General features: G+C 45.2%; 2 protein-coding genes across 7 annotated transcripts in view; one reads left to right on the forward strand and one right to left on the reverse strand.

Moving 5' to 3' along the window:
* Positions 1 to 27,459, reverse strand: part of Zir (dedicator of cytokinesis) — a 58,805-nt gene that overhangs the window by 4,493 nt on the left and 26,853 nt on the right. Inside the window, exon 21 of one of the 3 annotated variants that reach the window (XM_046632336.2) lies at positions 26,747 to 27,323. The exons of the other annotated variants lie outside the window; for them this stretch is intronic. Within the exon in view, the coding sequence (XP_046488292.1) occupies positions 27,212 to 27,323 (112 nt within the window). The 3' untranslated portion in view covers positions 26,747 to 27,211. Of the gene's footprint in view, positions 1 to 26,746; positions 27,324 to 27,459 lie in introns of those variants that run through there. 3 annotated transcript variants of the gene reach the window in all.
* LOC124221918 (uncharacterized) lies at positions 14,799 to 26,979 on the forward strand. 4 transcript variants are annotated; one of them, XM_069137269.1, is made up of 5 exons: positions 14,799 to 15,050; positions 15,197 to 15,366; positions 24,404 to 24,661; positions 25,510 to 25,739; positions 26,281 to 26,979. In XM_069137269.1, exons 1-5 carry the CDS (start codon positions 14,977 to 14,979, stop codon positions 26,665 to 26,667), a joined length of 1,119 nt encoding a protein of 372 aa, XP_068993370.1. In that variant the 5' UTR covers positions 14,799 to 14,976; the 3' UTR covers positions 26,668 to 26,979. The 4 variants fall into 4 exon arrangements, with proteins under 4 accessions (XP_068993370.1, XP_046488303.1, XP_046488305.1 ...); XM_046632347.2 differs by having other exon boundaries at positions 14,801 to 14,853; XM_046632349.2 differs by having other exon boundaries at positions 14,821 to 14,853; positions 15,193 to 15,366.

The following is a 27,459-nucleotide window of genomic DNA, read 5'->3' on the forward strand; positions in this document are numbered from 1 at the left end:
CCCATTCGATCCGACGATTAGTATAATACGTGGTAATTATCTCTAGGCATAGGTGGAGAGAACCGGCCAAGATCTATGGGCACATAACAGTCTCGTAGTACTTGGGACAGGGTGATAATTTGTGCCGGGCGAAGAAGAAGTAGAGGTTCGTTGAGGAGAAGGAAGGGCGATTACGGAACCCCGGTTATATACACATGCCCATAATGTATATGGTACATAATACGGAGATACATAGCCGGGCACAGAGGTTCGCTCTATCGGTCGGCGGCGGCGAGCAGCACCCCCGCAGGACACGGGGTAAAATAAGGAAAGGCTGGTGCGGCCGCCCTCGGATCCGCTTCATTCGGGAGCTCCGAAGGGCTAAACTCCATTATCGCTAATTATAATCACGTTTAATCGCAAACTCGTCCTCTCTACCCTGCCCGGCGTCGCCCTCCTCTTCCACCCCCCATATTCGACGACCGCTTTCGCACACAGAGACGCAGGACGACGCGACGTGTATGTGCTCACCCCGAGACCTCGTGCCCGGCGTCGCTCAGTCCTGATTATCAATCTGGACTCTCTCGCCCTCCCTTCCTCTCTCGCTTACGCCCCGCTTCTCACCCCTCGCTGAGCCTACGTCGAGGAGCCACTCGGCGTAGTTATATACTCCAGAGATACTCCAGGTGTCCGGTGCACGTAGAGACAGACGCAAAAGGGCTGCTGGGGCGGTGGAAAAAGGACTCGAAGAAAACGCGTTTATTTCTACCGTCTTCCGAGAGGCCCGCAAAGTACCTCGAGCTTTTGTGCGGTGTACGTATGCATGCGTGTACGTGTTCACGCGTGTTTGTGTGTGTGGCTTATACGTATACCTCTGCCTGTATGACACACACGATTGCCGTTCCACACTGGCGTGTATCGGTGTGCATGGAGAACGGACAATGGTTCGGGGGTTTCTCATACATCGTTTAAACTTATTCCCGTTCAACCCATCGTGCACCTTTCTACCTACAGCCAATTTCATATAATCTTCATACCTTTGCCCCGGCCCCAATTTGAGTCCGAATCAAATCTCCTCGCCCAGGATCGATATTCCGCAAATTATTGACGATCAACTGCAATGCGGTTTATACTTACCTTGACTTCTACACAGCTATATTTACACCAGCTAAACAACCGTCGCGTTTCAATGCACTTTACACGGCTTGACTCGTTCAGACATGCGTTTAATACATGCACGAGTACCCGCCGACAAAGGCAATTCGGTATAGGCATGTACTTGACAGGCGTTTTCCATGAAAGTTGACGAAGCAACGCCGGCGGATAGATAACCGAAACCACGTTTTTAAAATCAGTTACTTAATATCACTTCTGAGAACAATATCCGACGCGCACTCTTATCAGTCCGGTTACAGACGTAGAATGCAGCGCCGGCTGTCTATCCGAAAACGAAGACGATACAAAGATTATAAACGAGACTAGACCGTGGCAAAAAGTATTAATAGAACCGTTGTTCGTTACAACACGCGAGGAACGTAGGATCTGCGTCTTAAAACGAAGGGTACCGACATTCGAAATGCGCTAATTTACCCCCGGACGCAAGGGTGCGTGCATGATTATACGTGCCGCATGAAGCGTCGGAAAATCAGACCCCGGAGTGAGGGATTGGAGGATGATGAGGGTGGTTTTCGGGGGTGGCGGATCACCTGGCGAACTCGACGAGGGAGTCGCGTTGCCCCGTGGGGGTAATTGTCCGTTCCTAGGGTCCATTACGTCTAAGAGCTGAAGGGTGGCGATGCGTCCGTGACTGCGAACGGCGGAGGGGTGGGGGAGGCATCGGAAGGACGTGACGGGAAATAAGAGTGCGGGCGAGTGGCGGCCGGAAATTGCGCCCGGCGCGCGATGGTCTCGAACCCGCGGGAGGGGGGGGGGGGGAGGGTCGAAGGTCGGGGGCGTTTGGGAAAACGAAGGTCTCGAGAGGAGGACCGAAAGGCTCAAAATCGCGGAGCCGACGTCGTCGTCGGTCCTGTCCTGCAGTGTCCGGTCGAACGGAACGTGGTGTATCTTGTCTGCACGGATCGACCCCCCGCCCCAAACCCGCGAATAAACGAACGCTGCAGAGCATCGTGAAGGGAAAATAAAACTGGAGGAGGAAAATGGGGAAACGTGGTGGTAGGTGTGTAAGAGAACGAAGCGACGGACGGACCTGTCTCCTCGAACTCTGCGGCAGTCTTCCTCGGACCTTGCGTGACTTCCTGGAGTTACGACGGGCGAAACACGTGCCTTAAGTCCGACCAGGCACTCCCTTGTTTTATACTGGCGTTATTATGGATATACCTGTCGGAATACCTAACTTTTGCTGTTCCTTACTGCTTTTCTTGCTCCTGATAAAAGTGGGAAAACTTACGAACGGCATTGTCACGCCACCGAACAGCGGGGGATACTGAAATCCCGTTTAGTTTTTTGTTTCTTAAGCGGCTGGATAATTTGGTTTCTGTTTCTGTTAATTTCAAATTTTTCAAACCTGTTTTTAGATTCTTGTTGTTATTTGAGACCCTTTTTCATTTTCTAACCGTAACAGAGTAATTAGAAATTTTATCCATGCTTAATGATGTACTCTTCCACTGTTGCATAACATATAACTATGCATAACCAAGATCTGCGAGAGCAAATGCAAAGGAAGGGCAAAAATTTTTTTTTCAATCTTTCATGAAACTTTTCTGATTCTCTGTGAAGTAAAAATACCTCAGAGATGAAGAAAAATTTAGAGTTGAAGAGAACAATGTTGAAGCGACGAACGGTGTAATATAAGGATAAATTAATACGTGATTACTCGAGAATAATACACCTGAAAGAGAATTAGTTGGAAGCAAAGCTGTCTAACATTTTTATCTACTGTATATTTAAGAACGACCAGACAGCGTTGTTGAGCTTTTCCTCCCCTCTGACCAAATTTGAACGAATAAATTTATTCAGCTTCCGCCCCCCTGGGTGACCGTAGATTTATGAGGGAGTTCGCAGGGGTGTTCGCGTGTCTAGAAAAAGTGAGCAGCTTTTCGAGCGGAAGGATCTGGACGTGTGTCAGACGCGGCGATGCGAACCGCGAGGTGTAGGCGGTAGGCATCCGAAACCCGAAGTGGTTAATCGCAAGTGTTGGCGGGATCGAATCGGGGAATAAGGGATGCGCGTCACGTGACGGTGGGCGTCGGGTTTGAAAAAGGCGCGGCTTTTTAAACTCGCCCCAGGGGGGAAAGCCGGATGAACGCTGATCACCGCGCGAGTATCTCTCGTGTTTATCCCGAGTACAGGAGAAGCCTCTCGATATTCGCGGCAATTTCGCATCGCGGTCTCTGCCGGGGAGCTAAAAAGTTCCGTCGCTTCGGGGCGGGAGCCGGATATGATCTCGGGAGGAGCTACACGTGCAGCAAAGTCTCGCCGCACGCGAATGCGAGCGCCTTTATCTCTAACACGTGATCGGACGAAGGGCGAGATAGTTTCGGAATATCGTATTCCGAGGTTGCAGGTTCCCCGGGGAACGGCCCAACTATAAGAAATATACGTGCAGACGTTCACCGGCTCCGTATTAAACGAGGAAAATTTTCGGGGAGTTCGATTGCAGCCGCCTGCATGCGGCGAAAGCAAATTTGGCCGGGTAATGCTCGAGGAAGAGTGCGCAGGGTGATACGTGTAATGTGAAAATACGCTAAAAGAGAGGATGGATCGAAGCGAGAGTGAAATTGTATACCCAGGTCTGTACGGTATTGTACAACGAAGAAGAAAGATTTAATTCCACGGGCCGGGCGAGTCGAGGACTGCGAATCCGACGATAATATTGTTTCACCGGTCGAAAGCTCCGCCGCCGTGCGCCGCTTGGTTCAGGAAGATTGAAAGACTCGCTGCACGGACGTTTCGGTTGATCTTCAGAAGTAGCGAATTTAAGTGAAACAATGCGAGAGACAAAGCGGAGCCGAGGAGTAACTGAACCTGAGGAATTTCACCTTTTTCGACTGCACACACATACAGTGCAGACCCGTACCCGCGTCGTAATACATAAAGCACATAAAGCACGTAGCGAACAACGTCTTGAATATTTGAGCCCTCGAGGAGAGGAAAGATCCCCTTAAAAGCGCGCGTTTTATGAATAATTTAGCAGCACGGGGCCCGGTTCGCCGTCGATATACACTCTCTTTCTATAATTTTTCCCAGCTCTCTCTCTCTCTCTATCTCTCTCTTCGGCGCTACAGATACGGACGGGATCGTCGCGGAAATTGCGACGGTTTACGAACTTGAGCTTTCGATTAAAAACGCCCCGTCTTCGGTAAACATTTGGGGCCTGTTTCTAGACGGCTAAATTGGCAGCCGGGTTTACTTGGTCTGAAAAATTAATCAACCCGTTCTTCGGGGCGACGGGCCGCACGCCGTGGCAGGCGGGCATCGGCCCGGCGGTAAGCCTGTAAATTGTAACAAACGGGGCGCATCGTTTCACCGCATTAAAATTAATGACAGGGGCGTGACGGCGGGGGCGGACGCGAGCTTCGGGGAGCAATAACGCAAACAGACACGCGATAATCCGGCGACGAGCGCGCCTCGTTAGCGAGCCCTGCCACCCTCCTGCACCACCACCGGGAGCAACGGCAGCAACCCTCCTCCACCCCCGCCTCGACGTCTTTCCATCCCTTCGTCACCTGCGAGCCGGGTATGATCTATACGCCGTATTACCCCGGTACATGCTTAACGCAATATTCTCTACTTGTTGTAAAAGCGTGTCAAGATATACGGTGCCCCGTATCTTGTAACATTAACGCGACAGCGTTGCGGAGAAAAATTTCGTTTCTTATACACCCGTGATGGAAAATGTTAGAAAATGCTGGCAGAACGGGTATACTTATCGTTGCGACAGCGTGTTAAGTAATATCGTTGATATTGGACGAAATTTTTTTTATACCCATAATTGTTTTGTGTAATTACGACGCCCCTCGTGCACAGTTTTAATAACAAAGAATACGGTAACATGTACTTGTTCTTCTGCATGATTTCAGCTGAAAAAGAACAACTGATTTTCGTTATTTACAGAGAACTATGTTTTTCGTTTATGGCAAAGAATGAAAATAGTTAAGGACTGTATACTAATGATAGCTAGAAATTTAAGGTTCGAAGGGCTTTCAGCTGCATCTCTCTAATTATTATACTTAAAATATCACGTATTACGGATATCGTTATAGAATTATATCGAATAAAAATAAAACATCTCTCGAGCCATCCAGCTAGCATAGTGTTGCATTTCTATAATTAATTATAACCACCCGTTAATGAGAAAAATACATCTCGAGCATTCAGCGACACTCAGACTGTAATTGGATCATACGCTGTGAATTTATAACAAATCGAGTGATACTCGAATCCGTACAATTTTGAAGATAATTGAAATGCAATAATTTGACCCGCGCGAGATTGCAGAATCAGATATCGTACCTAATTACCGTGCAGTATAACATGAAACTTCGCGACCGAAAAATGTTTTGCCCCCCCCCCCAACTTCTGGTGTTTCTCAAACAGAAATATAAAAAAAAAAATTCCACGTCTTGGCATACTGGTTTGAAATATTTCACACAAAAATCCCAAGAACCAACAATCTCTACAAACTCTGCAACGGAAACTTTGGTTTAAGAAAATTTTTTTCCAAATGCTCGAATTCTGCGAGTGGTTCTGTTTCCCGTGTATAAATTTTCTCCAAAAATAAATGCGCGCAGGTAGAAAGGTGCTCCGTGTGAAAAAACAAAAAAAAAAACAAAAAAAAAAAAAAAGAAAAACCAACAAACCAACTCAACATAAGAGGAAAAAATGGCAAAGAAACAGAAACGAACGACGCGCGTTCTCCGAGGATGACGAACCGAACACAAAGAATAAGTTCGGTACGCATCGCGGCCGTCATGAGGGAGAGAAAAGTTTCAGGTCGACGACAGTTTCGCGTGAGCGAGCCGCTATGCGGGGTTACAAAAGATCATCGACTCCGGGTGAGAAGGCGCACGACGAACGGCGGTTTCTCTCCTTCTGCCCCCGAGATCCTCCGCCTCCATCGCCGAGTTCGCCGGCTCCGGAAAACGGGAACGGGGTTCGGAGAATCTCTGGTTCCCTTCCGCCCTTCTCTCTCTTCGCCCGGCCCGTCATCCCGAGGGAAATTTTAAAACCCCGCATCACGGGGGTTCGCTGCACCCCCCGCATTCCGATATAACTTTTCAACATTTACTCGGATCCGCGGATCATACCGTCTAATATACGCGCCTTCAGACCATCGGCATATTTACACCCCGCATCGTTATTCGCACAGGCATAAACAAGGCGAAACACCGGAGGAACAGACGCTGGAATATAACTCCGAGTCAACCCCCGACGTGTGCGCGGGAGAGGAAAAAGAAAGCGGAAAACAAATCATTTTTATCAAATGAATGTTTGCTCCGCTGATCTGACAGTTACTTCCAACTTTCTTGATATCGGTTTACGTTTCTTCATCACCGGTGATTACTTTTTAAGTTCATACTCTGCTCTAATCTATATACGTAATACGGAATTCGCAGGAAACCCGCATATTCGGTATATAAAATCAACTGGAGTTGGTTCCAAGCTTTCGAATCCTGCGATCGCGTACGAATCAGAACAGGCGCATCATATTTGTGGCCGCTTTTATAAAAGCCTGTATTCACTGCCGTGACTTTTCGTCCGCAGTCCAACGACTCCAATACTTGATCAACTGCGCGGAATGAATACAGTTAAGGTTGGATAAACCTGTGACCACAACGGATACCGGGTGACCAAGGCCGGTTCATGTACTCTGCGGTAGTACACTTGGACATCGGAAAAGTCTTTCAGACCTTTTACCTTTTCACGAACAGAACTCTCGCGAGGTCCTTCTCGGATCTTTGAAGGTACGAGAGACTCGCTGGCGTATTTTTCGAAGCAGGTACTGCGGGGTTACAAAATGGATCATCGCGTTCGGGATGGTCGTCGTCCTGGCAGGGTTCTCCAGTTTGCTCTTGGCAACTGGACGGTCCCGCGTTTACCCGTCTCTGGATGTTATTCTTGGTACAGATGGAAGTGTGTATTCTGTACCGTCGACGAACGCATCTCTATACCCGAGATAACAGAACCGAAGGTAACTCCCTGACGTACGTACCGTAACATAACTCCCGCAACCCGACGCTGACCGCACCAGGAGGCGCCTTCCCCGAAGTGCGTTAAAATTACACGATTAACACACGACCGCCGCGAGTTATTGGATACATTTGGCATGTGTGCTACGTGCGAATGCCGAATGCGTCAAATATCTCAAGCTCGCTTTAGGATAATCGAAATATGTATCCCGCCGCTTTACGTAACATGAATATCTGATGCCGCGGCTTTTCGCAATTCCTTATTCCCTCCGTTCCTCGCTATTCTTGTCGGATTCGATCGTTCGGTGGGTGAATGGAATTAGGGGTTTAAGATACCGGGGTCCGGAGCCTCTTGAACATTATTTTGAAATATGCACTGTCTTGAATTTCTTGCGACATGTAAGAAGCGTTTCGGAAGAAAGAAGAACAATTTTGCACATCAGTCGCGACGCGTCTGTACGACAGGATAAACGAACGGTACGATTCGAAACGTGTACCTCGCTGTAAGATGTGACGGTTTTAAAATTGACCAAATGTCACCGGTGCGGATTATTATAGAAGAATTTTTTACAGTCAATTCGGAACTTGAACCTAGGATAGTATTAGATTGACGTGAAACAGTGTTGGATTGACACAAAAAAATATTCTACACAAGTCCACACCGCATTTTATTTTACAGTGCGCGGAATACTTGCAATTTTCGAAACGTGTACCACTATTATACCGTTTTCCGCTAGTCATCGGATGAATTGAAACATTTCTATTCATGAATTTTACAGCTTCGTTCAACTATCATGGAATAATTACAGATATCAAAGGTTTTTGGCACTCTGTTTCGTTCCGTGGATCGCGATCTTTGACGGATCGTCCAGGGTGAGCACGGGGTGACTTTCAATCGACACACGACGCTTCGACCCGGCGCAACGGCTGCACTATCAACGCCTGCAGAATTCCTCCTGTGGTTTGGTTCCCGGGTTGAGAACGACCGTGAAAGGGATGCAGGAAGAGAACGTTGGGGAGGGACAGAGAGACAACGGAATCGAGTTACGCGATATTGGCCCCTAGGCGCTCGCCAGAATAAATACACTCAACTCGGTTCCGCGGCCATTCCTCCCCCACCCCCTCATCCTCGACCTCCGACCGGCGGCAAATTCCCACCCATCGCTCTCCCTCGGATTCTGTATTTTTCTATACGGTCGAATCGCTCCTCTTTTCTCTCCTCTTCTCTCCTTTCCGGAGACCGAACGAGAAAAGTCCCTCGGGTACCGGATCAAGCGACTCTTCCTCACCCGCGACAATTACCACTTTCGAATGAATTCGAATAATATAGGTATAGGTGAGCGTGCAGGCCTACCTGTGGGTGTAAAGTGCCAAAAACACACACACGCGCAAATGCTTTTCCAAGCACGTCACCGCGAGAAACCTTCTCTCGATCTCTGACCGTTCGTGTCCTACATGAACAAAGGTCAGAGGTGAGCGTTGTTCGATTGACGAATGCCTGCACACAGGTCGAACTGGCATACGGTAGGTATGTGCTTTATCGAATGGATATTGGCACCGTGGGTACTTTAGTGCTTTGGTATATTAAGCTTTCGATCGCCGTACCGTTTCGTTGCTGGTCATATTATTATTATTTATTTTTTGCAAACCCAGCAGCACGTAGTTATACCTGTACCGAAGTGTTTAACTTCCTTGTTTAACTTGAAAATTCATTTATACGGAGGGGAAAAAAAAATTCCAGTCCAAATCGAGTCGTCCCGTTTTCTCCCGGCACGTTTTTAATACCGGTGGTATACCTGTGTTTATGTTACTCGATGTACATCGCTGCAGGGTGCAGCGTGCGTGTTCGCAATATGTGCGTACGGAATTATGGCTAAAACTGGCGGACAAAATGCTATTACGTACGAGACCTGCGTGAAAACGATCCTGTAAGCCAGAGTGGAAAATGCAACAATGTTTCTCGATCGATCCTATACGTATAAACTCTCCGGCCGGTTACGTGAGTTATGGCTGAATTTCTACAGGATCTTACACAAAGTGCAATCAACGACTGCGGTATTCGAAAAGAATTCGAAGCAAACCGGCGATTCTTTAACCTACCGAACGAGCAATGTCACGGGGTGTTTGCCGAGCAGGAAAAAATCCTTTTTGTACAACAATAACGTCGGCAAAAATGATCTGCTTTTTAATTTTTGCACTTGGAATCTGTTGTTTAAAAATCGGGCAGCTGCAGCGGATGATATTCCCGGCCTAGAATCCCGCGAGAATTGATATCGTTTCTAGGTTGAGTCATGCCGCGAGAAGATGACCAACGATAAATGAAAACCGTTTTAGACGAGTTTCGATGTCGGCCAATCGCCGCACGATCGGCTTTATCCGCATCTCGGCTTTACGTCTCGCCCTGCGTGAGTATGAAAAAGATGTTTATTACGTGAAACACGCTGTAGCCGTCGACGCCCCTGGACGTGAAAACACCTATTTATTAAAGGAATAGTTAACGGGGCTGGGTGTTTGTTATATATTTTCCCCTGGTGCATCGGGGCCCGCAGAGCGGCATCAACACGCGATAGCGATCTGCAGCCACCCTCACCCTCTCCCTCTCCCTCTCCCTTGCCCTCTTTTTTACGACGAGCGTCTTTTATCAAGCGAACGACCCGCGGGCGAGCGAGAAAGCCATAAAGGCGAGGCGGGGGCGGATGGTTGGGTGGGTCACGGGAACTACAAACCACAACCACCCACGAACCCATTCGAGAATCGAGGCTGACCCTATCGGCTCTCCGCATCTAGGTATAATATGTACGCGTACAGTTGACGTCGAAGCGAGAGCGAGGGTGCGACTCCCTCGTCGATGGGGTCGCCCGGGTTATTGAATTATTAATTAAGCCAGCTGGTACGTGGTTAACGGACGCCGGGCTACTGACCGCTCCGTGGTCCACTTACGAACCCTTCAACTCCGGCGGAAATTTCGTCCGTTGCGGAAAAACCGCACCGCGCATCGGACAAAAGGGCCGCGCGGCGTCCGAGCCAAAGAGGGTAGTGATTACGAAAATGAGACGAACGATCGCCTCGACGCTGCCTCGCTTTCGCGAGATTATCCGATTCCGCGGATCTACGAACGCCGACTGTGTATCACCTGATCTAGGCGATCGAGTAGAGTCCGTTATGCGGATCCTACCGTGGTCGTTCAACCTGGTCGGACTAATAACGACGGCCCACCTTTACCCTCGGACCGTATGATAACGGCGCGCCGTCTACTTACTGCGATCTGCATACTATCGAGTTCAAAACTACCGGGACGAGTAACGCTTCTGCAATCAGACGGATTATTCCCCGACGGTAGAAAACCTAAAAGGATAGATTAACCCCGCGTTGTTTCCACCGACGCATCGTCGTCTGCATAGAGGATGTTATTAATTAAAGTGCTTGCAGGGTGTTACGGTTTTTCTACAGGATTGCGAAAACTGTGTGAATTTGCAAAAAAATAAGTAGAAGAATCATAGTTCTCAGCTCGGGATAATGATTATATTTATTTTCAACTTTTTAGATGGAATACGGAATCTTGTTTTTTTTTTTTTTCTTTTTTTTCTACCTAAACAAGTCGATGCTTGCTTGTTCGTGCACTTTGTAAGTATAAGGCAATTGCGGTGAAATCGGGTAATTTATGGCCCGACACCTCCGTACGAGGATGACTATGATGGTAACGATAACGAAACAAGCGGCAATAACCAGCCTAATATGAATATAAACGCGGTGAGAACATTATGCGAGCAGTTTCAACCGCACAGTAGGTGCAAAGTATTCGACGCACGCGATGCTATATTTTTTTGCTATTGCTGTTGCAGAGCCAGTGTAACTATGCATACGGTGCTCCGCTGATTACTCAGCGCCGACTTCCATGTCGGGCAACACGCTCATTAGCGAGAAACTCGCATGTGATAACCCGAATTTCGTATTGCATACTTCAGGTTTAAATATCACGGTTGAGCAATTTCGTAAATTCATGAAAAAAGTAGCTCGCTTCGCGTTCGAGAATAATGTAAACAAATTGCTCGAAGGAATGTGCAATAAAGAAAGTAAAGGAAACGTAAAGTCTGACGAAAGGATTTGTATGATATCATTTATACGAACGGACGTAATCGTTTTTCATACCCTGCACCGGTTTGGGTTTCAAAGAAAAAATAATTTCCATACGAGTTCCACATCATAGATGTATACGCAATTTCGCTACGCGGGTTGCAGGAAATTCGGGCGGAGAATTGAAAGCCAACGGCTGTTTCCACCACAAGGCGCCTAATTTATTTAGCGATTTCGCGCTGCGGTTAAAACCCGAGCTTTCCACCTTTTACCACCTGTCTAATTGAGCAGGTTCGAAAATTGAATCCGGGTTATAACTGTATTACACGTTTATACCGTGTAATTGATATCGATACAACGGTGTATAAAATACAGGTCTTGCCCGAGTATTAATTATCAACCCTCGACGTTCGTAAAAGGGTCTACATCCGGCATAACTTTTGTCGTCAGGTCGGATATTCTGCAAAGCGGAATGGGGTTAACCGCAAAACACCTGTGACATCCTTTTATCACCGTGGCCTGTCTCTTTCGGTTGATACGACTGAAAAATTTTCCGATATTATACACCCAAGTCTCGCCGGCGGGTGGACGAGTATATGTATATAAAGCAATTTAATTATGTAGAAACGGGGGCTTAAAACCGTGTTCCAAGTGAAGCAAACTTCATTGAAGATAATACTGCCGCACCAAGAATGAGCTAACTTTTTCATTTTCTCCTGACCACTTTTTTCCATTAGCGTCGCCACCTAATTTTAGCAAAGTCAAAATGAAGAGAAACAAAAAAAAAAGAAGAAAATTCTCGACGGCAAACTTCCACGACACATAAGCGAGAGACACTCGAGTCAAATCCGTTTCGGTATTCAACCGTTTTTCATCTTCCGCTTTTATTTACGTCACACTGTACACGGGGAAAAATAATTACGATTATGCCAATGACGACAGGCTCATCGTTAGACCTTGCCCGACCAGATCTTGTTTCACCGAAATGCACAATCGGAAGCTGTATTCGATCATTCTCCATTTTTCTTCTTCAAATTCTTCAATTTTCGAGCGCAACTAGAGGCGTCGCGGTATTGAAAACGGTAAAAGAAAATCGTCTGTCTAACAATAAGTCTCGGAGTGACAGGCGGATGAGTAAACGTCTAAATCCCCCCCCCCCAAAAAAAAAAAAAGAAACAAACAGACTTTTGCGGTATCTTTTATCTGGCACGGGCGAAGAATCGCAAAACGCCTTCAGCTGATAAACGAATTCCGCGGGTTTTCCTTCGGATTGACCTTTCTCTACTCTCTCCGTTTAACCGTTCGTCCCTTCCCTCCCTCAACCCCATCCCAGAGATTCCCAAATTATTTGAAAGCTCCACCCCTCGCCGTCGAGTATCCTTGTGTGTAAGTTCAAGCCGCAAAATGTCACCGAAGCTGCGATACGCCTCGGGACTTTTCGAGTTTGTGCCGGAGGACGGATCCGCGCTCATCCACAATTGCGTTTATAAATTGTCAATTATTCTCCCCATTATTGATACCGGACATTTTACACAAGGTATAAATTCTTATAAATTCTACGGTAGGCATCGATAAGAGCAGCGAAAATACTCGCTGGCAGTTTTCCGTGAAACTTGCCACTCGACGCCTGCACATAGGCAACCGATACCACGTTTCGTATTCCCACATGTTCCAGATGTAGCGTTGGTTGCCTATTTGTCGGCGTCAAGTGGCAAGTTTCAAAGAGTATTCCCGATAATTCTCGGACAACATCGTGTACAGTTCTGACGATCGGTAAAAAGCGGCTCGGTAAAACGCCTCGGGATCCCTGCGCGTTACACTAATTCGAATCCTTAAGTCAGAGCAAACGCCCCGCAGAAATTAGAGAACCAGAAACACCGCGAACCGTGCTTAATGACCTAGACGCCGCTGCCACCGAGGGTTCAAGAGTTTTCCCTTGGTTCCTTGCCCCGGGCGCGTAAGCTCTCCAAGAGTTTAACTTCGTCGCCTATTTTCGCAAATTGAACACTGTTGGAAATGCGATGTTAAATATAGCACCGAAAATATTCTGTAGAAGTCCACGCTGGTTTGGTTTTGATTTCAAGACAACTTGGTGTCAAGAATAGAACGATTTACACCGGTGATGTTTAATTTTAAGTTAATCGGTGTGAGCTTTTATTGGCACCGTGAATTTTCTGACAGTGCACGAAAGAATAATTTCGGATTTTCATGTTACACTTTTTGCAATTTGTAGACGGATTGCAGATTGTCTGAAAAAATTTCTGTTTACACGTAATATCAGACCCTGCATGGGTGTTTTATCCTTAATGCGACATTCGTCTCCCAATTAAGTGCTTTATGGTATTGTTACAAAGGGTGAAATCACCCGTTTTTTCCCCTTTTTAATGATCTAGTAGTCATCATAGATAAAAGACGTTTATAAACCTCTTATGTCTTTCAAAAGAATAAGGTTGCTGCGTCAACCAACATTATTGTAAAAACAGTCTATCTCGAGACTTTAAAGGGAGAGCTTCGTCACAAAATAAATCCTTTTCCTTTCTTAATTTTCCCCTTTGTAACAGTATATTAGTGGAACGCTAATTTACAATTATAAGCCACTCATCTGTTTGACGCATTATGCGAAGGAATAACTTTACGTGGAGAATGGATAAACAACCGGCTTACAATTAGTCGAGAAACGGCATAATTCATCTATTCATCAGCGTCGAACATTCGTCAATTCTTCGTATGCCGTACCTATACTGTGTCAGCATATAAAAGCCAGGACTATGTCAAACGCAACCGTTTCGAATTCCACGAATAATTCGCTTTCGTTCCTCGGTTTGAAATTGCTGTATCATCTTGATAACAAGTAACACAGCAGATTATCTAAAAAGACCTGCAACATTCCAAGCCAGCCTAAACTAAATACCAGAAATTCGCCCGTATAACAAATCACTGTCTTTAATCACAAATCTGTGTATAAACCGTCAAACTTTTCTCCCCGTAACGTGAAAAGTCATACGACAAGGCACAATTCACCTGGTTAAAATTAGATGTTCCATAATTAAAGAAATCAACGATCTGTGAAAAACATCTGAAGCAATCCGCGTGTTCGAGAAGCCGCGAGGTAAGTTCGCAACACCCCTCCACGAACATGAGACAAATGATTTCCAAGTATCGTAAGCGTCTAAACCGTAATCAAGGTGGTAGTTGGAACATCGAAAAGCGGCTCGATTCCAGAATTTTTAAAAATCGAATCGTATTACGAAAAATCGTACAAGGCACGGCGCGAATTCCGCACCAACCCCTCCTGCCCCTTCTCCCAAGTAACACCGTAGGTAGATTTCACAAAACGAGAACAATCAAAAAGCGCGTTCTGCAACACCCGTGTCGAACACTGCAGAATCCAACCGGTCAAGTCGGTCGCTGCCACCCCCGCTCCCTCTTAATACTAGAATTAATTGGTTTACGACCCCGCCGTCCCCGCCGGCCACGTGCTCGGTGTGTCGGGGGTGGGGGAGGTGGTGGAGCTTGCAAGGGGAGGGAGGGGGGCATGCGCGAGTGGGAGTGGCGGCGTTCGCGGATCCCGCCAAGGAACTTCTGCTGTCCGTTGTTGTCAATCGCCGGAGAAGGTCGCGCTGCCGTTATTAGCCTGCATGGCAGTCAATCGGTACTGGAATAATTTCAATTTTTTTTTATCATTATTGTGCCGTTAAAGTACAGTGAAACACCGCCCGGAACGCGGTAATTGTTCGGTAGAATTGTTTTCGATTCGAGTTAAAAACGCGATCGGATGAATAACCGAGCGGTGGTGAAACCGCCGCGGATCGCCGATCGCCGCCGATCTCGCCGGCCGGTTTTATTATTGTGAGATTGGAATACATATATATGTATATACATATATTATTATTGTAATAATATACCGTACGCGAGTGAAATTTCTACCACACGTCGGTTACCGTACAGTGCTGTTTCGTTTATTCTGTATTATTTTTTTTCTTTGCACAAGGAAGTCGGGTCAAGAGATTCGACTTTTTTGGTAAAACCGGCCGATTTTCGCGACGAGAAATCGGAGATATGCAGCCGGCCGCGTCTGAGCGGCCGATCATGCCGCGACTCGCACTACTTGCCGCTGCTGGCGTCTTTTTCTACTGCTGCTGCACGATGAGAGGGATTCGTTTAGGTAAATGAAACAGCCAGAAAATCAGCTATGACGAATCGAGATTTGTGCGGTGTTGTACGAGGGTTATCGATTTATGAGATATTAATTCCAATTTACGTTGCGCGTATAACATATGTTACATGTTAAAAGATGCGGCTGCACGGAGTTCGGTGTCCGGATTCCGGAAGTTGGCAGAAAATTTGACGATGATGGAAATCGCCGCGTGAACGGGACACCCTGCAGCGAATATATGCCCCATCCTACACTTTATATCTGTATACCTAATACCTCTGCCTGTACCGACATTTGCATGATGTACACGCATAATCGGATTCACGCCCGGTTAACCACGCTTGTTACTTCCGGTTTCTCGATTTGAGGCTTACCATGATTCGATAACCAACTGTAACCGGGTATTATACGGGTTTCATCGATGTCCTTTGATTACACAAGGATAAAAAATTACTTGCTGGAGCGGAAAATTTTCATTTTCAATACGGTCGCAGCGAGAAAATATTTGTTTGCAACAGCTGGGATTTTGCGAGTTTAGCTTACGGGTTTGCCGCATTGACTATTCTTGCAAAACCTTTGCGAAAATTTTTACCTCGACAGCTAAAATTTACTGGTCCAACGAATTACTTTTTTCCGTGCAAAAATACACATTTGCGTACCGTTCGAATATCGGCAATATCGCCAAGCGTAGATCGGTTTTCGACCGGCTAATAATATTCGATTGCTATAATGATTGCGAAAAACGAGAAAAAAAAAAAAAAAACAAAATTAACATCTCGGTATGTTGGTTGAAATTATTGCAAGGGGTGTTTCGCTTTCACCGGGCCAAAAGATTTTTGGTACTAAATTTCTCACAGCTAGCTGCACCGAATCTGTTTACACTGCGTTGAAACGGTTGGCAGCGGAGCCGGAAGTGTAACGAAATAACTCACACTCACTGGATCGAGTCAGGAGAGCGTGCTTGAAAATTTACAATTAACAAATTATCTCAGCTGGCTTATAACAAAGTGACAATAATAATAAATATCAGCGAAGTGCATGATAAAACTAATAACGCTAACAACAAGTTTCGGTCATTGGATGAAAAGCACAACTGTATTGATCTACAGGTATACATAACCGTACAAAATCTGCACTTCCTCACACGTCTATACGCGCATATGTGTATACGTGTATGCATAGGTATATACTTTACGTATAACAGGCTGCGGATTATGCAAAGGAGTGCCGCCGATTCGGTTCAAGTGCATCGGAAATAATCGTCGAGATAGTTTTCCCCCGTTCTCCGGGCGTTCCAACATCGCGCCGGATTCTCGACCAATTAAACCTAGGCAGGGTACAACGCGGGTTGTAAAAACGGTTCTGCAAAAATCAACCGATCCCGAGCACAGGGCGAAAAGCTCGATAATACGAGCATCGTTACAGTGCCCGTTCCAACGCGTAATATAAATACCTATACCTGTATAGGTATACTCGCGGAGCAGATGCACGGATACATATACATGATATTATAAAAGCGAGCGAGAGAAATCATTGTTACGATCGGAGTATTTTCTTTCGTCAATAATATGTAATTCCTTTCGAGACCATTCAGATCTCGAGGTATAATCCGATACTTGTTATAGGTACCTTATACCTTGTACACGATACCTACGTAAGTATATAATACGTATTTACGCTTTTATACACAACTCCTCGAGATCCCAACAGCAGCCTTATCCACTCGAGCCTGAAAGAAAGAGTCGATTGCTGTATACGCAGGCATTATTTCATTTTTAAAGTGGGACCGCCGCCGCCCCCCCACGTTGTAGGAACGAGGTATACAATGTACAATGAATGAAAATTAAGGGTGTTCGCTGTCTGCGACTTCTTGCCGGCCACTCGATCCCGATTCCGACGAATCTCAGCTTTTTCCAATCTTCGAGACAAGACTGGAGCCTTGCATTTGAAACAACGATTTTCTCGATTTGGATCAGTTTGAGAGTTTGATAATCGTGAAAGACAGCAGCGAGAACTTTTAGCTAGTTTATAACCACCGGGTTTGCCTCAGAGTCGGAGGAACCCTTTCAATGTACAAATTGTACAAATAATGCCAAATTCATTTACGCTGAAGCAGAAAAATTACCGCATGAATTGTCCAGAAAATCTGTGTTTCTTTTCTTTTTCTCACTTTGATATTATACGGACATATGTTCCTGACCGTTCGTTAATCTTGTTAAAATATTCGACGAGAAATCGAAGAGTACAATATCATTTTATACATTTCGCCGAAGGTTTCACAATTTTCGCTGTTACAATATGGAAGCAACATTAACCCTTTGACTACCATCGTAGCATGTCTGCTACAATGGGGAAACAGCTATCATTTAAAATATCTTCTTCAATTTCAAGTTAAAAATCGTGAAATAATTTGCTAAACAGTAACGCGCTCTAAAGAAAGGTTTAACCGGATAACATCATTCGAAAAACTTGTTATTCAGGCACGAAAATTGAAAAACGATCGATCGAAATGAGTGTGATTGAAAAAAATTTGAAGAGATTGAGAAAAATGATATTTTTTAACGTGAAAGAGGCTTGGCCGTTAAAAGGTTAATTCTAACATCGAGTCCGAGTTGAAAAACTTTTCCTCGAGTATACGCATAATATAATATACGTATCGTACAAGAGGCATGCAAGAGTCTTCGCATATAAAGCTTCATTAAAATCCCCGAGCAGTTTAGAGGGGGGGACGTTATCGAGATTCAAGATGGCGGCAGGGGGTCAAGTAAAAGGCGGTGGATAATTATTTTTCCCGCATCTGGAGCATTGCACGTAATATAATCGAAAAAATGACCGGGTGAACGAGTCGTGAATAGATAGAGAGAGAGAGAGAGAGAGAGAGAGCGGAGTGCCTGCAGATCCGAGAGCGACCAGACGATTCGAGTTAGGTCTAGTTAGTCGAATTAACAACTCCGCAGCCTCCGAATGCCGCGGTTCTTGCCGAGAGAGGCTCGATCCTCGATGCTGTTTGCTCAGCGAAGAGGTTGAAGACGTCGCCCTGGAAGAGGGAGGACAAAACGAGAAGCGAGCGATACGATGTGGGCGCGAGGTCGAGGTGTCAATTGGCCGAAGTAGCGTCGCGTCGCGACGTCTTTGCGCGTACGAGGAATTATACCCACTACGCACACAAGTGCGTAGAGAAGAGAGAAAGAAGCTTTGGATAAGCCCGGGTGAAACGGCGCTCTCTCGGCAATTGGTTAGATTGGCCGTGCCATTAGAGGAATGCTGCTTTCATTCTTATTCCTCTTCTTATTCTTCTTATTCTTCTAATTCTTGTCCGCGCGGTGCACCGCGCGTTTTCGGTATACACAAGGCTCGACAAAAGGCGGGGAAAATAAGAAAGCCGAGCGTCGCGACGCGGAGAACGAGGCGTCGCTTCGCTCTCTTGAAATTGTGCGCCATCCGCCTTCTTTCCCTCCGTAATCAAACCTACCCGCAGCGATAATCGTCCGAACCGCGCGACGACGGATTATTTACTACACATCTTGAAGCCTGCAGCCCGCCGAGCTTTTGCCCTTATTGTGCTTTTTCCGCGTGTATGCGGTCTGCGTATAGAAAGAAAGGAATAACGACGAATTTGCCGTAGGCTGCTTCCATTCTCCTTGCGGTATACGAGTTGTTGTATACAACTTCGCTCGGCGAACCCTGATCGCGATCCGCATGCCTCGGCGAATCTTGTTAACGAACATTTTACGCGGGCACGATGTAACGACGATTCGATAACGGGAAGGAAGAAAAAAATAAGAAACGAAAGACAACAACTAATATTCGAACGTTGTTTCACACGCGCGTGTGTTTTTACAACCGATCCAATTATTATAATTCACCGATCAAGAACACACTTGATGTAGGTGTGATATAATACACGCGCGATTACTTCCAGACGATCCCTTGTTATGTACACGATATAAGTTATACGTAAATTGGTGTAACCCGTATTGTATAACACACCGTCTTTACTTCCTTCGGAGTTTTGAAAAATTGATGGCCGGAGGAGAGTTTATCTCTCCCGTTCCCGCGTTTAATTCGTTCTTTCTTGCCGCGTTTAAATTCTTATCGCTCGGTATATACTTTCCGGAGTTTCGCAGAGATCGCGGTTGAAAAAAATATAGGCGGTCTCCAGTGATAAGTATGTACGTATGTATGTGTGTGTATATGTATATCGCATATATAATTCGTGTATAATACTTGTTCGAGAAAGCAATTAATTACCCCGAGGAGAATCGAGATGCCTTATATATTTATACGAAAGCCTCGCGTCAAGGGCCGGTTCTGTCCGTATAATTTAAGTTTAAATCTGTGCTTTTCGTAATTCGTTCACTTCTGCGTATCTCTCGAAGACAAATTAGCCTGCATGAAACGTTGGAAGTAAATGTAAATCTCACTCGTTCAAAGAATCGCAAAAGGGGTCGGGGGACTCCGAAATGGGTCACGAGCTAGCCAAACAAATATTTGAGCTGATTTTTTTTTAAAGATATTTGATTTGAAAAACGCGTTTAAAGGATAAAACTTTCGTTTCGCGTTTGAAAATCCGAAAAATCTTTATTCCTTGCTGAGATACACGCTTTTGATAAACGGGTCTTGAAAAAGTCGCTGGAAATATCAAGACAAATATTAATATTAAAGAATGATCAACTTAATTTTCATCTTAAATTTTGATTCGAAATTTGACTCTGGTGTTTCAGCAATTCTTCTTTATTCTTTTTACACGACATGAAACGATTCTTGTAATGTATGAGTCAAAACGCGAGCTTTCGGGTTAAAATTCTGTTTTCGGGACATTATCAAAAAAGTCGGCTGTACGATGTCGCGAAGTTATTCAAAAATTGGCATGCTAGACAACAATTAATCAAAATTCAATCGGGAACGACGAACCACCGGACGGATAAAACGAACATTTGCGAGATTTTTCGAGACGGGATAGAAGCGAATTTTTTTAATATTAGGCAATTATGTATGAATTATTCGCAATTTTGGAATATGAAAAATAAGAAGAATGAGAGAAAAACAAACATTATCCTTAATTGAGAGAATATAAATTAATCTTTAAATCATAGTTTCAGACGAAAATTGAATTCAACGTTCTTTGATACTAATCTTTTTTCAACCTCCCAGCGACTCTTTCAAAAACCATTTTTCAAAAGCATGTATCTCAGCAAGTAAGGAAAGATTTTTCGGATTTTCAAACGTGAAACTATAGGATTATTCTTCCAATTTCCGATTTTGTTCGTCTTTTAAATTGGTACGGCTGTTTTTCGGCTCACCCTGTATATATATGTGTGTGCGTGAGTGTGTGTAAAATTATAAAAAATATGTGACTGCCCGCGTACATAATAACCAGCAGAATCCAGCCGAGAGAGCGCTGATACCGCAGGAAATTACAGCTTCCGTTGCAAATTTAACGGCACATGACTTTAATCGACGAGAGCAAAGGAGGATGAAAGGTGGGCAGAAAAAGGCAGAAGAATTGAACGATGAAAAGAGATCGTATGAAATTTCGCTGGGTTCAATTTTAACCTCAGTGCGTTTTAGCTTTGATAGGTATGAAGGGTGAAAAGTTAATTTTTCACCTTATTATACCTTTTGCTTCGTGTGTGTAATTCTTGTTTGATGTATATATATGTAAAAATGTTGCGGGTAACAAATTGCAGGGATTCATTGACTAAAAAGAATCCGGTAAAAAAAAGAAAGAAAAGTATAAAAATATGCTACTTTGACGTTAAAAAAAAAGTTCATCGGGTACGAAAAAATGATAAAGCAGAGGTTCAAAGACGAGTCGAAATTGATAGGGTAAATTTTATAGATACAATATTCTTCGGTTATAAAAATGATTTATAATTAATTAAGTTTATAATTAAGTATCCAGTTGTCAACATGTTTACGGCATACGACGTCAGTTACAGATAACTTGTTCGAATTTCAATGAACCGTAGAAACTTGTTCCGCCTGCAAGTAAATGCTGCAAACAAATCGTCGAACAGTGAGTGATGATATTAATCACCTCAACTGCCAAGTTGACGAAGAACGGAAAGTATAACAAAGAAGAAAAAAAAAAAAAAAAATGACCGTTTTTATACAAATTAAAAATGTTATAAGCCAAAAATTATTGGCGCAGTTATCAACATTCCATGTAAGATTATTCGACGAATATCCATAATTGTTCAACATGAAATGAGATATTATTCGATAAAATTGGACAAACGATACGGTTTCGGCGAGTTGTATAATATTAAAGAGAAGAAAGGTGAGAAGTAAATTCATCGAATAATACGATCACTCTGAATTTAACAACAGAGTTCTATTGAGTTGAAATTTGAGAATGATCGTACGAAAAACCAGGTGCACGGTGTTAGTTTGATTAATTTCAGGAGAATCGCCTTCAGCCGCGCCTCTAAACCCTTGTTTGCCACGTATAATAAATCTTTTTTCTTCAACTTTATCTCTTAAGCTGTGTACATACATATTGTACAGGCGCATACGCATCGGCTAGTCCGTCGCTCCGACTGCCCGAGGGTAGTTCGGGGGTAAAAAGCGGGGAGGGGGGATGGATGGGAGGAAAAGAATAAAAAAGAATAGAGCACGTAAAATAATAAAAAAATTAAATAAAACCGCGGGAAAACGAGAACGCCGTAAGAGAAGAAGCTGCACACGCAGGCCTCCAGGGGGACGGTCGAGAGAAGTAAGGGGATTTATCGCTCCAGCGCGGGCTGTGGATCGAGTGAGCCAATTAGGCCAGCAATTAGTTTAATAATTACTGGACTAATTAACATGCCTTGTCCACGGAGGGGGATGGGAGGGGAGAGGCGAGTGGTCGAACCATCGTAGGACGGCGAGAGGGCGAAGCGAGTTGCGAGTGGAGAACCGAGAGTCGGAGAACACGTACAATGGCCGCATCGCTCCCCCAACCCCTTCACCCTTCACCCTCCGTCGACCCCCGCGGCTGATAGACGCGCGACATATAACTCTACCGATCCTGTGCAGCTAGGAGCGAGTCTCTCCGCTTGCTGCAGGAATTCACGAATGTTCCAGAGCCAGGACTGCATGAATATTGCACCGTCCTGCCGCTGCAGGCGCATTATTCTATGCAGATCCGTAGGGGTGAGCAAACGCGGACCCGGATTTTCAATGGCGACGCGGTTTAACGTCATCTCGATGCACCGGCGAAAACGTATTCGTCATTTTACCGTATAGAAATTCAGTCCGGTTCAGCAATATTATACGCAATATATATATATATATATATAATATAATATACGTACCTCATACGTGTGCGGGCGCAGTTTTTAAACCGTTGACACACGGGGGATAATAGGATTCGATTAGGTATATATCCCACCTTTCCCCTTCCCCCTTCCCCCCTTCCCATCGGGAGAAAAAGGATCACGCGGAATTCAATCCTAGTTCGCTGCATTTGAAACCAAATTTTATACCGTTATGGAAACGCGATGCCGGTTCTAATGCTCCAAACGACCGACTGGGTAATGACTTTAATCCACAGATGCAACTGCATCGGAATCACCCTTTGTGCAGTATCCGCATGCCTCCCCTAACCGTTGCTAGTTTTGCGCGTTTGCTGCATGTCGTACGTACCGTTAATTCCAGCTTAACGGAATCGATGATGAAAGCTACAATGGGGAAAAATTCGGAAAAATGTTGTACGGGAAATTTGATGAGATAGTTTAACAGTTTGTGTTTTAGTATTTATTTTATTTTTTTTTTTTTTTCGTAATTTAGAATTCAGAATGTTAAATTTATTTTGTACAATTATATCGGTGTATATAATACGGCTAAACAAAAATGCGAACGCGTGTAAAAATGTTGAAAAACGAACATACGTTGTGCGATAAAACGTGCTTTCAGTTCGGAGAGACGCTTTCTTTCTTTTTTTCATTTTTTGGTTTTTTTTTTTCTTCGATCAGCAACGTTTCATCGCGAATATCGGATCATCCGTGTAAAAAACCGTGCGTCATTTTACTCGGCGGCCAAATCCCCGAAAGAAATAAGGGAGACGTTTCAAAGGCTGAAAAATTTTGATGAAGGTTTCGATTGATCGAAGTTTAGGGAAATAGGAAAGAAGAAAAATGAAATGAAAGCATGAAAACCGTTGAAAAACGATCACGTCTGTCTTTCCAGATCGATTATTCAATTCCAGAAACGTTACCTTGACGTAATGTGACTAACGTAACGAGAGCACGACGATGTCATCCGCGGCTTCGAGAGACGACGGAGCAGAATATAAGAAGTCGGAACGGAAGTAGCTCATTTCAGTAACTACCAAAGCAGTGCCACAGACAACCGAGCTTGTAATCGGGTTAACGAAGCTTTTATCCCATACTTACACGGTATTTTCTTCGAACTAAACGAGCCGATGAAACATCGCGAGTCGTGTGCCGGATGAAAAAAATAAAAAACAAATAAAATAAAAGAAAAACAAAAAAAAAATAAATACGGAAATACGAAAACCGCTGCAGGATTACCGGAAGTAACGTACTGCGACGTATGGCGAAAGTTTAACCGAAACGAATTGAATCCGCTTGGCTGATTGAGCGAAATGATTTCGTACGCGTTACGTTTGTTGCACGTAGGTAAAAATTTTCAATTTCCGTACCCCGCGGGATTTTACAGTGAGGGTGAGACGGGATGGAAGGGTTGGGGGAGGGGGCTTACCTTCGCAATAATTACGAACCTACAGAGGCGGGCTGCTCTGGGTTTTGAAAGAGTACTAATTAGTCGTGTTACAACTCGCCGCAGTCGAGCCGCAACAAGAATTCAGTGTTTAATCCACAGCATGCGGGAAATAAACTTCTTATTCGTACCGCGATGCCTGCAAATTATTCCAGAAATGGAAACGTCAAAGGGTAGCGAAATCAGCCGTATATACGTATTTATAATTTCCTAGTAACAGGAGAGCGAGGAAGAGGAGGAATATTGAAAGGACGCGAAACGCCCGCTCGTCCGAAGCCTGCGTTTATTCTCACCGATCTTGCATCTCGGGGGTTGGTTGCAGGTGGCGTCGAAGCTCTGGAGCTGACGAGGCTGGACGTACCGCTGTTCGTCGATCCGAGATCGGCAAAGGTCGCGCTACGGTGCGAATACGACTTGGAAGGGGCGGGGCTCTACTCGGTGAAGTGGTACAGAAACGACTTTGAATTTTTCCGCTACAGGCCTGGGGCCCAGCCACCCGGACAGGCTTTCCCCCTCTTGGAGGTAAAAGTCGACCTCGAGCGATCCGACGCCGAGCAAATTACTCTCCTGGGGCAGGAAGGTGAGTGTTCTCTCTCTCTCCCACTCTCTTTGACGCACCATACCGCCCGCGTCTCCGTACATGCATGCATATTTATTATACGTACCTACGGAAGGGTGCATTACGCACACGCACCTTTTGCACGCTCGAAGGTGTGACGCGCCAGGTGCATCACCAATTCCATGAGTGCTAGTCTTTCTAGTCTGTTAGAAATAGGTCTGAGTTAAATATATTCGGGTATACGGCTGCATTATCGGGTATAGAGGAAAAATACCTTCGGGAACGCAAGTCTGATGTCAGTTTTTGGGCTGTATAACCGACGTTTCGAGAGAACAGAAAACAATTTGACATTTTTTTCGCGTTTTCATCACAGATTAATATCGATAGATGAAAAATTGTTTGACCGTCGTGTAGGGCGGTAAAATTTACATCGAATTATGTCCTCGTATGTCGGAAACGGATTCGGATTGACAAATTAGGAAAGAAGATATTTTTTTATCAAAATTCCCCCAGATGTCCTCGCTAAGTAAAATTTTTTAACCCGACTCCATTTCCGACATATGAGAAAATAATTCGATGTAAAATATACCGCTCTACACGTTGATCGTGTCATTTTTCATCCATCGATAGCAGTTTTTGAGGAAAATGAAAAAAAACTTCAAATCTTGCCGTTTTCTCGAAACGCCGTCCGCGCATCGCAAAAACGACTTCAGATTTCACTTCTGTACCGAATATTTTTAATTCAGAACCATTTCGACCGGACTGTCTAATTCCCCTGACCGACCCCCCCCCCCCCCCCCACCCTGGGGAAGACGTGCATAAGGTGAGGACGGTGCAGCCGAATAACCGAGCGAATTCCACCGTTCCAGAAGGGGTCAACCTCGCCGGATCCTACATGTGCGAAGTCTCGACCGAAGGACCCCAATTCCTCATCAAAGAAAAAACGGCCAATATGAGCGTCGCCGTCGTGCCCAAGAGGGATCCCGTCCTCGAGGGCGTTAGGCCGACCTACGACCTCGGCGAACTGCTCCAGGCAGAGTGCACCTCCGCCCCCGGCTACCCTCCTGCCAACCTGACCTTCATCCTCAACGACAAGCAGGTGCGTCGAACGGTTATTCTCCCGACGTTTTCCACTTCTCCGAACGTATCAGACGGAGGATTTCATCCCGACGTAAATAAGAGCCGAATCGAACCTTGAATAGTTTATTCATCGTCGGCCGGTTTGTTCAGTCTTCGATGAAACACGCGTTCGCTTCCAATATCGTCCGAGTACCGATTTTCAGAAGAACATGAAATATTCAATTTGATTCGCAGCGTGATTTTACTTGTCACGGAAAATTTGACGATTGTCTAAAATCGTTGAAAACTCCAAGAATTGTGAAAATAAATCCCCTGCGAGCAGGCGTCGCGAATTACGACCCAAAAGAAACTAACGAATCGTCTCTCGAGCTCACACGCCCGGGTGGAGTGATTCATTTTCGCACGATCTTCCCGATCTTACGATCATTGCAGAAACTGGTATAAATTGGTACAACGGAGAGGGAAGACGTCGCGAAAATAGAAAGCGAAGGGATTAGATCCCCCGGATCAGCACCCATCCAATTTATTATCTCTCCAGCGTCGAATCCCGTATTTTCCAGGTTCCGTCGGCGCTGACGCGAAACCTGACGCCGGATGTGACGCTCCCCATGGACGTCGGAGGTCAGCCTCTTCAGCTATCAACGACACGCCTGGGGTTGACGCTGCGACTCGAACGCGGCCACTTTCCAGGCTCAAGCCTGAGTCTCGTCTGTCTTTCCACCCTGCCCGGGATCTCGGCGGCACGAGCGAGAAAAACGGAAGTGACGTCGACGCTGGCGGCGAGCAGCGGCCGCCTCCAGCAGGAACCTCCGGCGCCCTCTTCGGCGACCCTTAATTTTCTCTCGATAAATTTTTTACCGTTATCCCTGACGGTGATTATTATATCCGGGAAATTCCTTGACGCCGAATTACCCTTCGCGCAATCAACCATCTCCCGAGGTTACTAGATAAACGGGCTCTCCCCAAATTACTCGAGGGGCACCGAACCTGCCGCCATTATCCTCCAGGGTCCAGGATGATATCCCAAAGAGGTTGGTATTATTGTGATTCCACCGGTGTATGAGTGTGTTACATATAAATATGTTTACAAGAATTACACATACACGTACATACATATACATTTTTATGTATATAAAGATAAGACTTGGTTAAAGATTATTTTAAAAAATACTGTGTTGTACATAATAGGGTATGAGTGGATATAGTGGTTAGGTGTTTATTGAATAAAGATACGACGTGAATGACGGTGATACAATGTACTCCAGGTTCTTTACATTCGAACGATCAATTTCCTCGTACCTACCCATAATCTACGCTTCGCGCATTTCTGTACAATTAAGTACAATACTAATTCGACCGCAACGCTAGTTTTTCCAAAAGAGACATCATCGTACAGAATTGGAATTAGCAATCGAAAGAGCCGACGCTGGTACAAAGATTCTTCGAATCCGCTATCCACGCACCGTTCCCTTATTTCTGGCCCGCTACGTATTAACCGGGTTTACAGTTTATTATACCAGCTGCAAAGGGCGGGCGTTTCAAAGAGAAAGCACCGGCCGAATCCCTTTGATGCTTTCCATTGGAACGCGGTGCCAACAACAAGCTGCAACAATGAACGATACGTGGAAAAAGTGATACGACGTAAGTCATTCGACCGGCGGTATGTTTGAAGAAAAAAAAATAAAACACACCGTGTCCATCGACACGGTGAACCGAAAAGTTCTGTAAACATTTATCGA

The sequence above is a fragment of the Neodiprion pinetum genome, chromosome 6 (assembly GCF_021155775.2).
Source record: "Neodiprion pinetum isolate iyNeoPine1 chromosome 6, iyNeoPine1.2, whole genome shotgun sequence".
Lineage (NCBI taxonomy): Eukaryota > Metazoa > Arthropoda > Insecta > Hymenoptera > Diprionidae > Neodiprion > Neodiprion pinetum.

Excerpts from the sequence above, each read along its gene's own strand:
- LOC124221918 (XM_069137269.1), top strand. The coding sequence starts at position 14,977 with ATGAATAACCGAGCGGTGGTGAAACCGCCGCGGATCGCCGATCGCCGC. Across the intron at positions 15,367-24,403 it reads GATGAGAGGGATTCGTTTAG|GTGGCGTCGAAGCTCTGGAG; the intron begins GTAAATGAAACA and ends GGTTGGTTGCAG. Across the intron at positions 24,662-25,509 it reads TACTCTCCTGGGGCAGGAAG|AAGGGGTCAACCTCGCCGGA; the intron begins GTGAGTGTTCTC and ends CCACCGTTCCAG.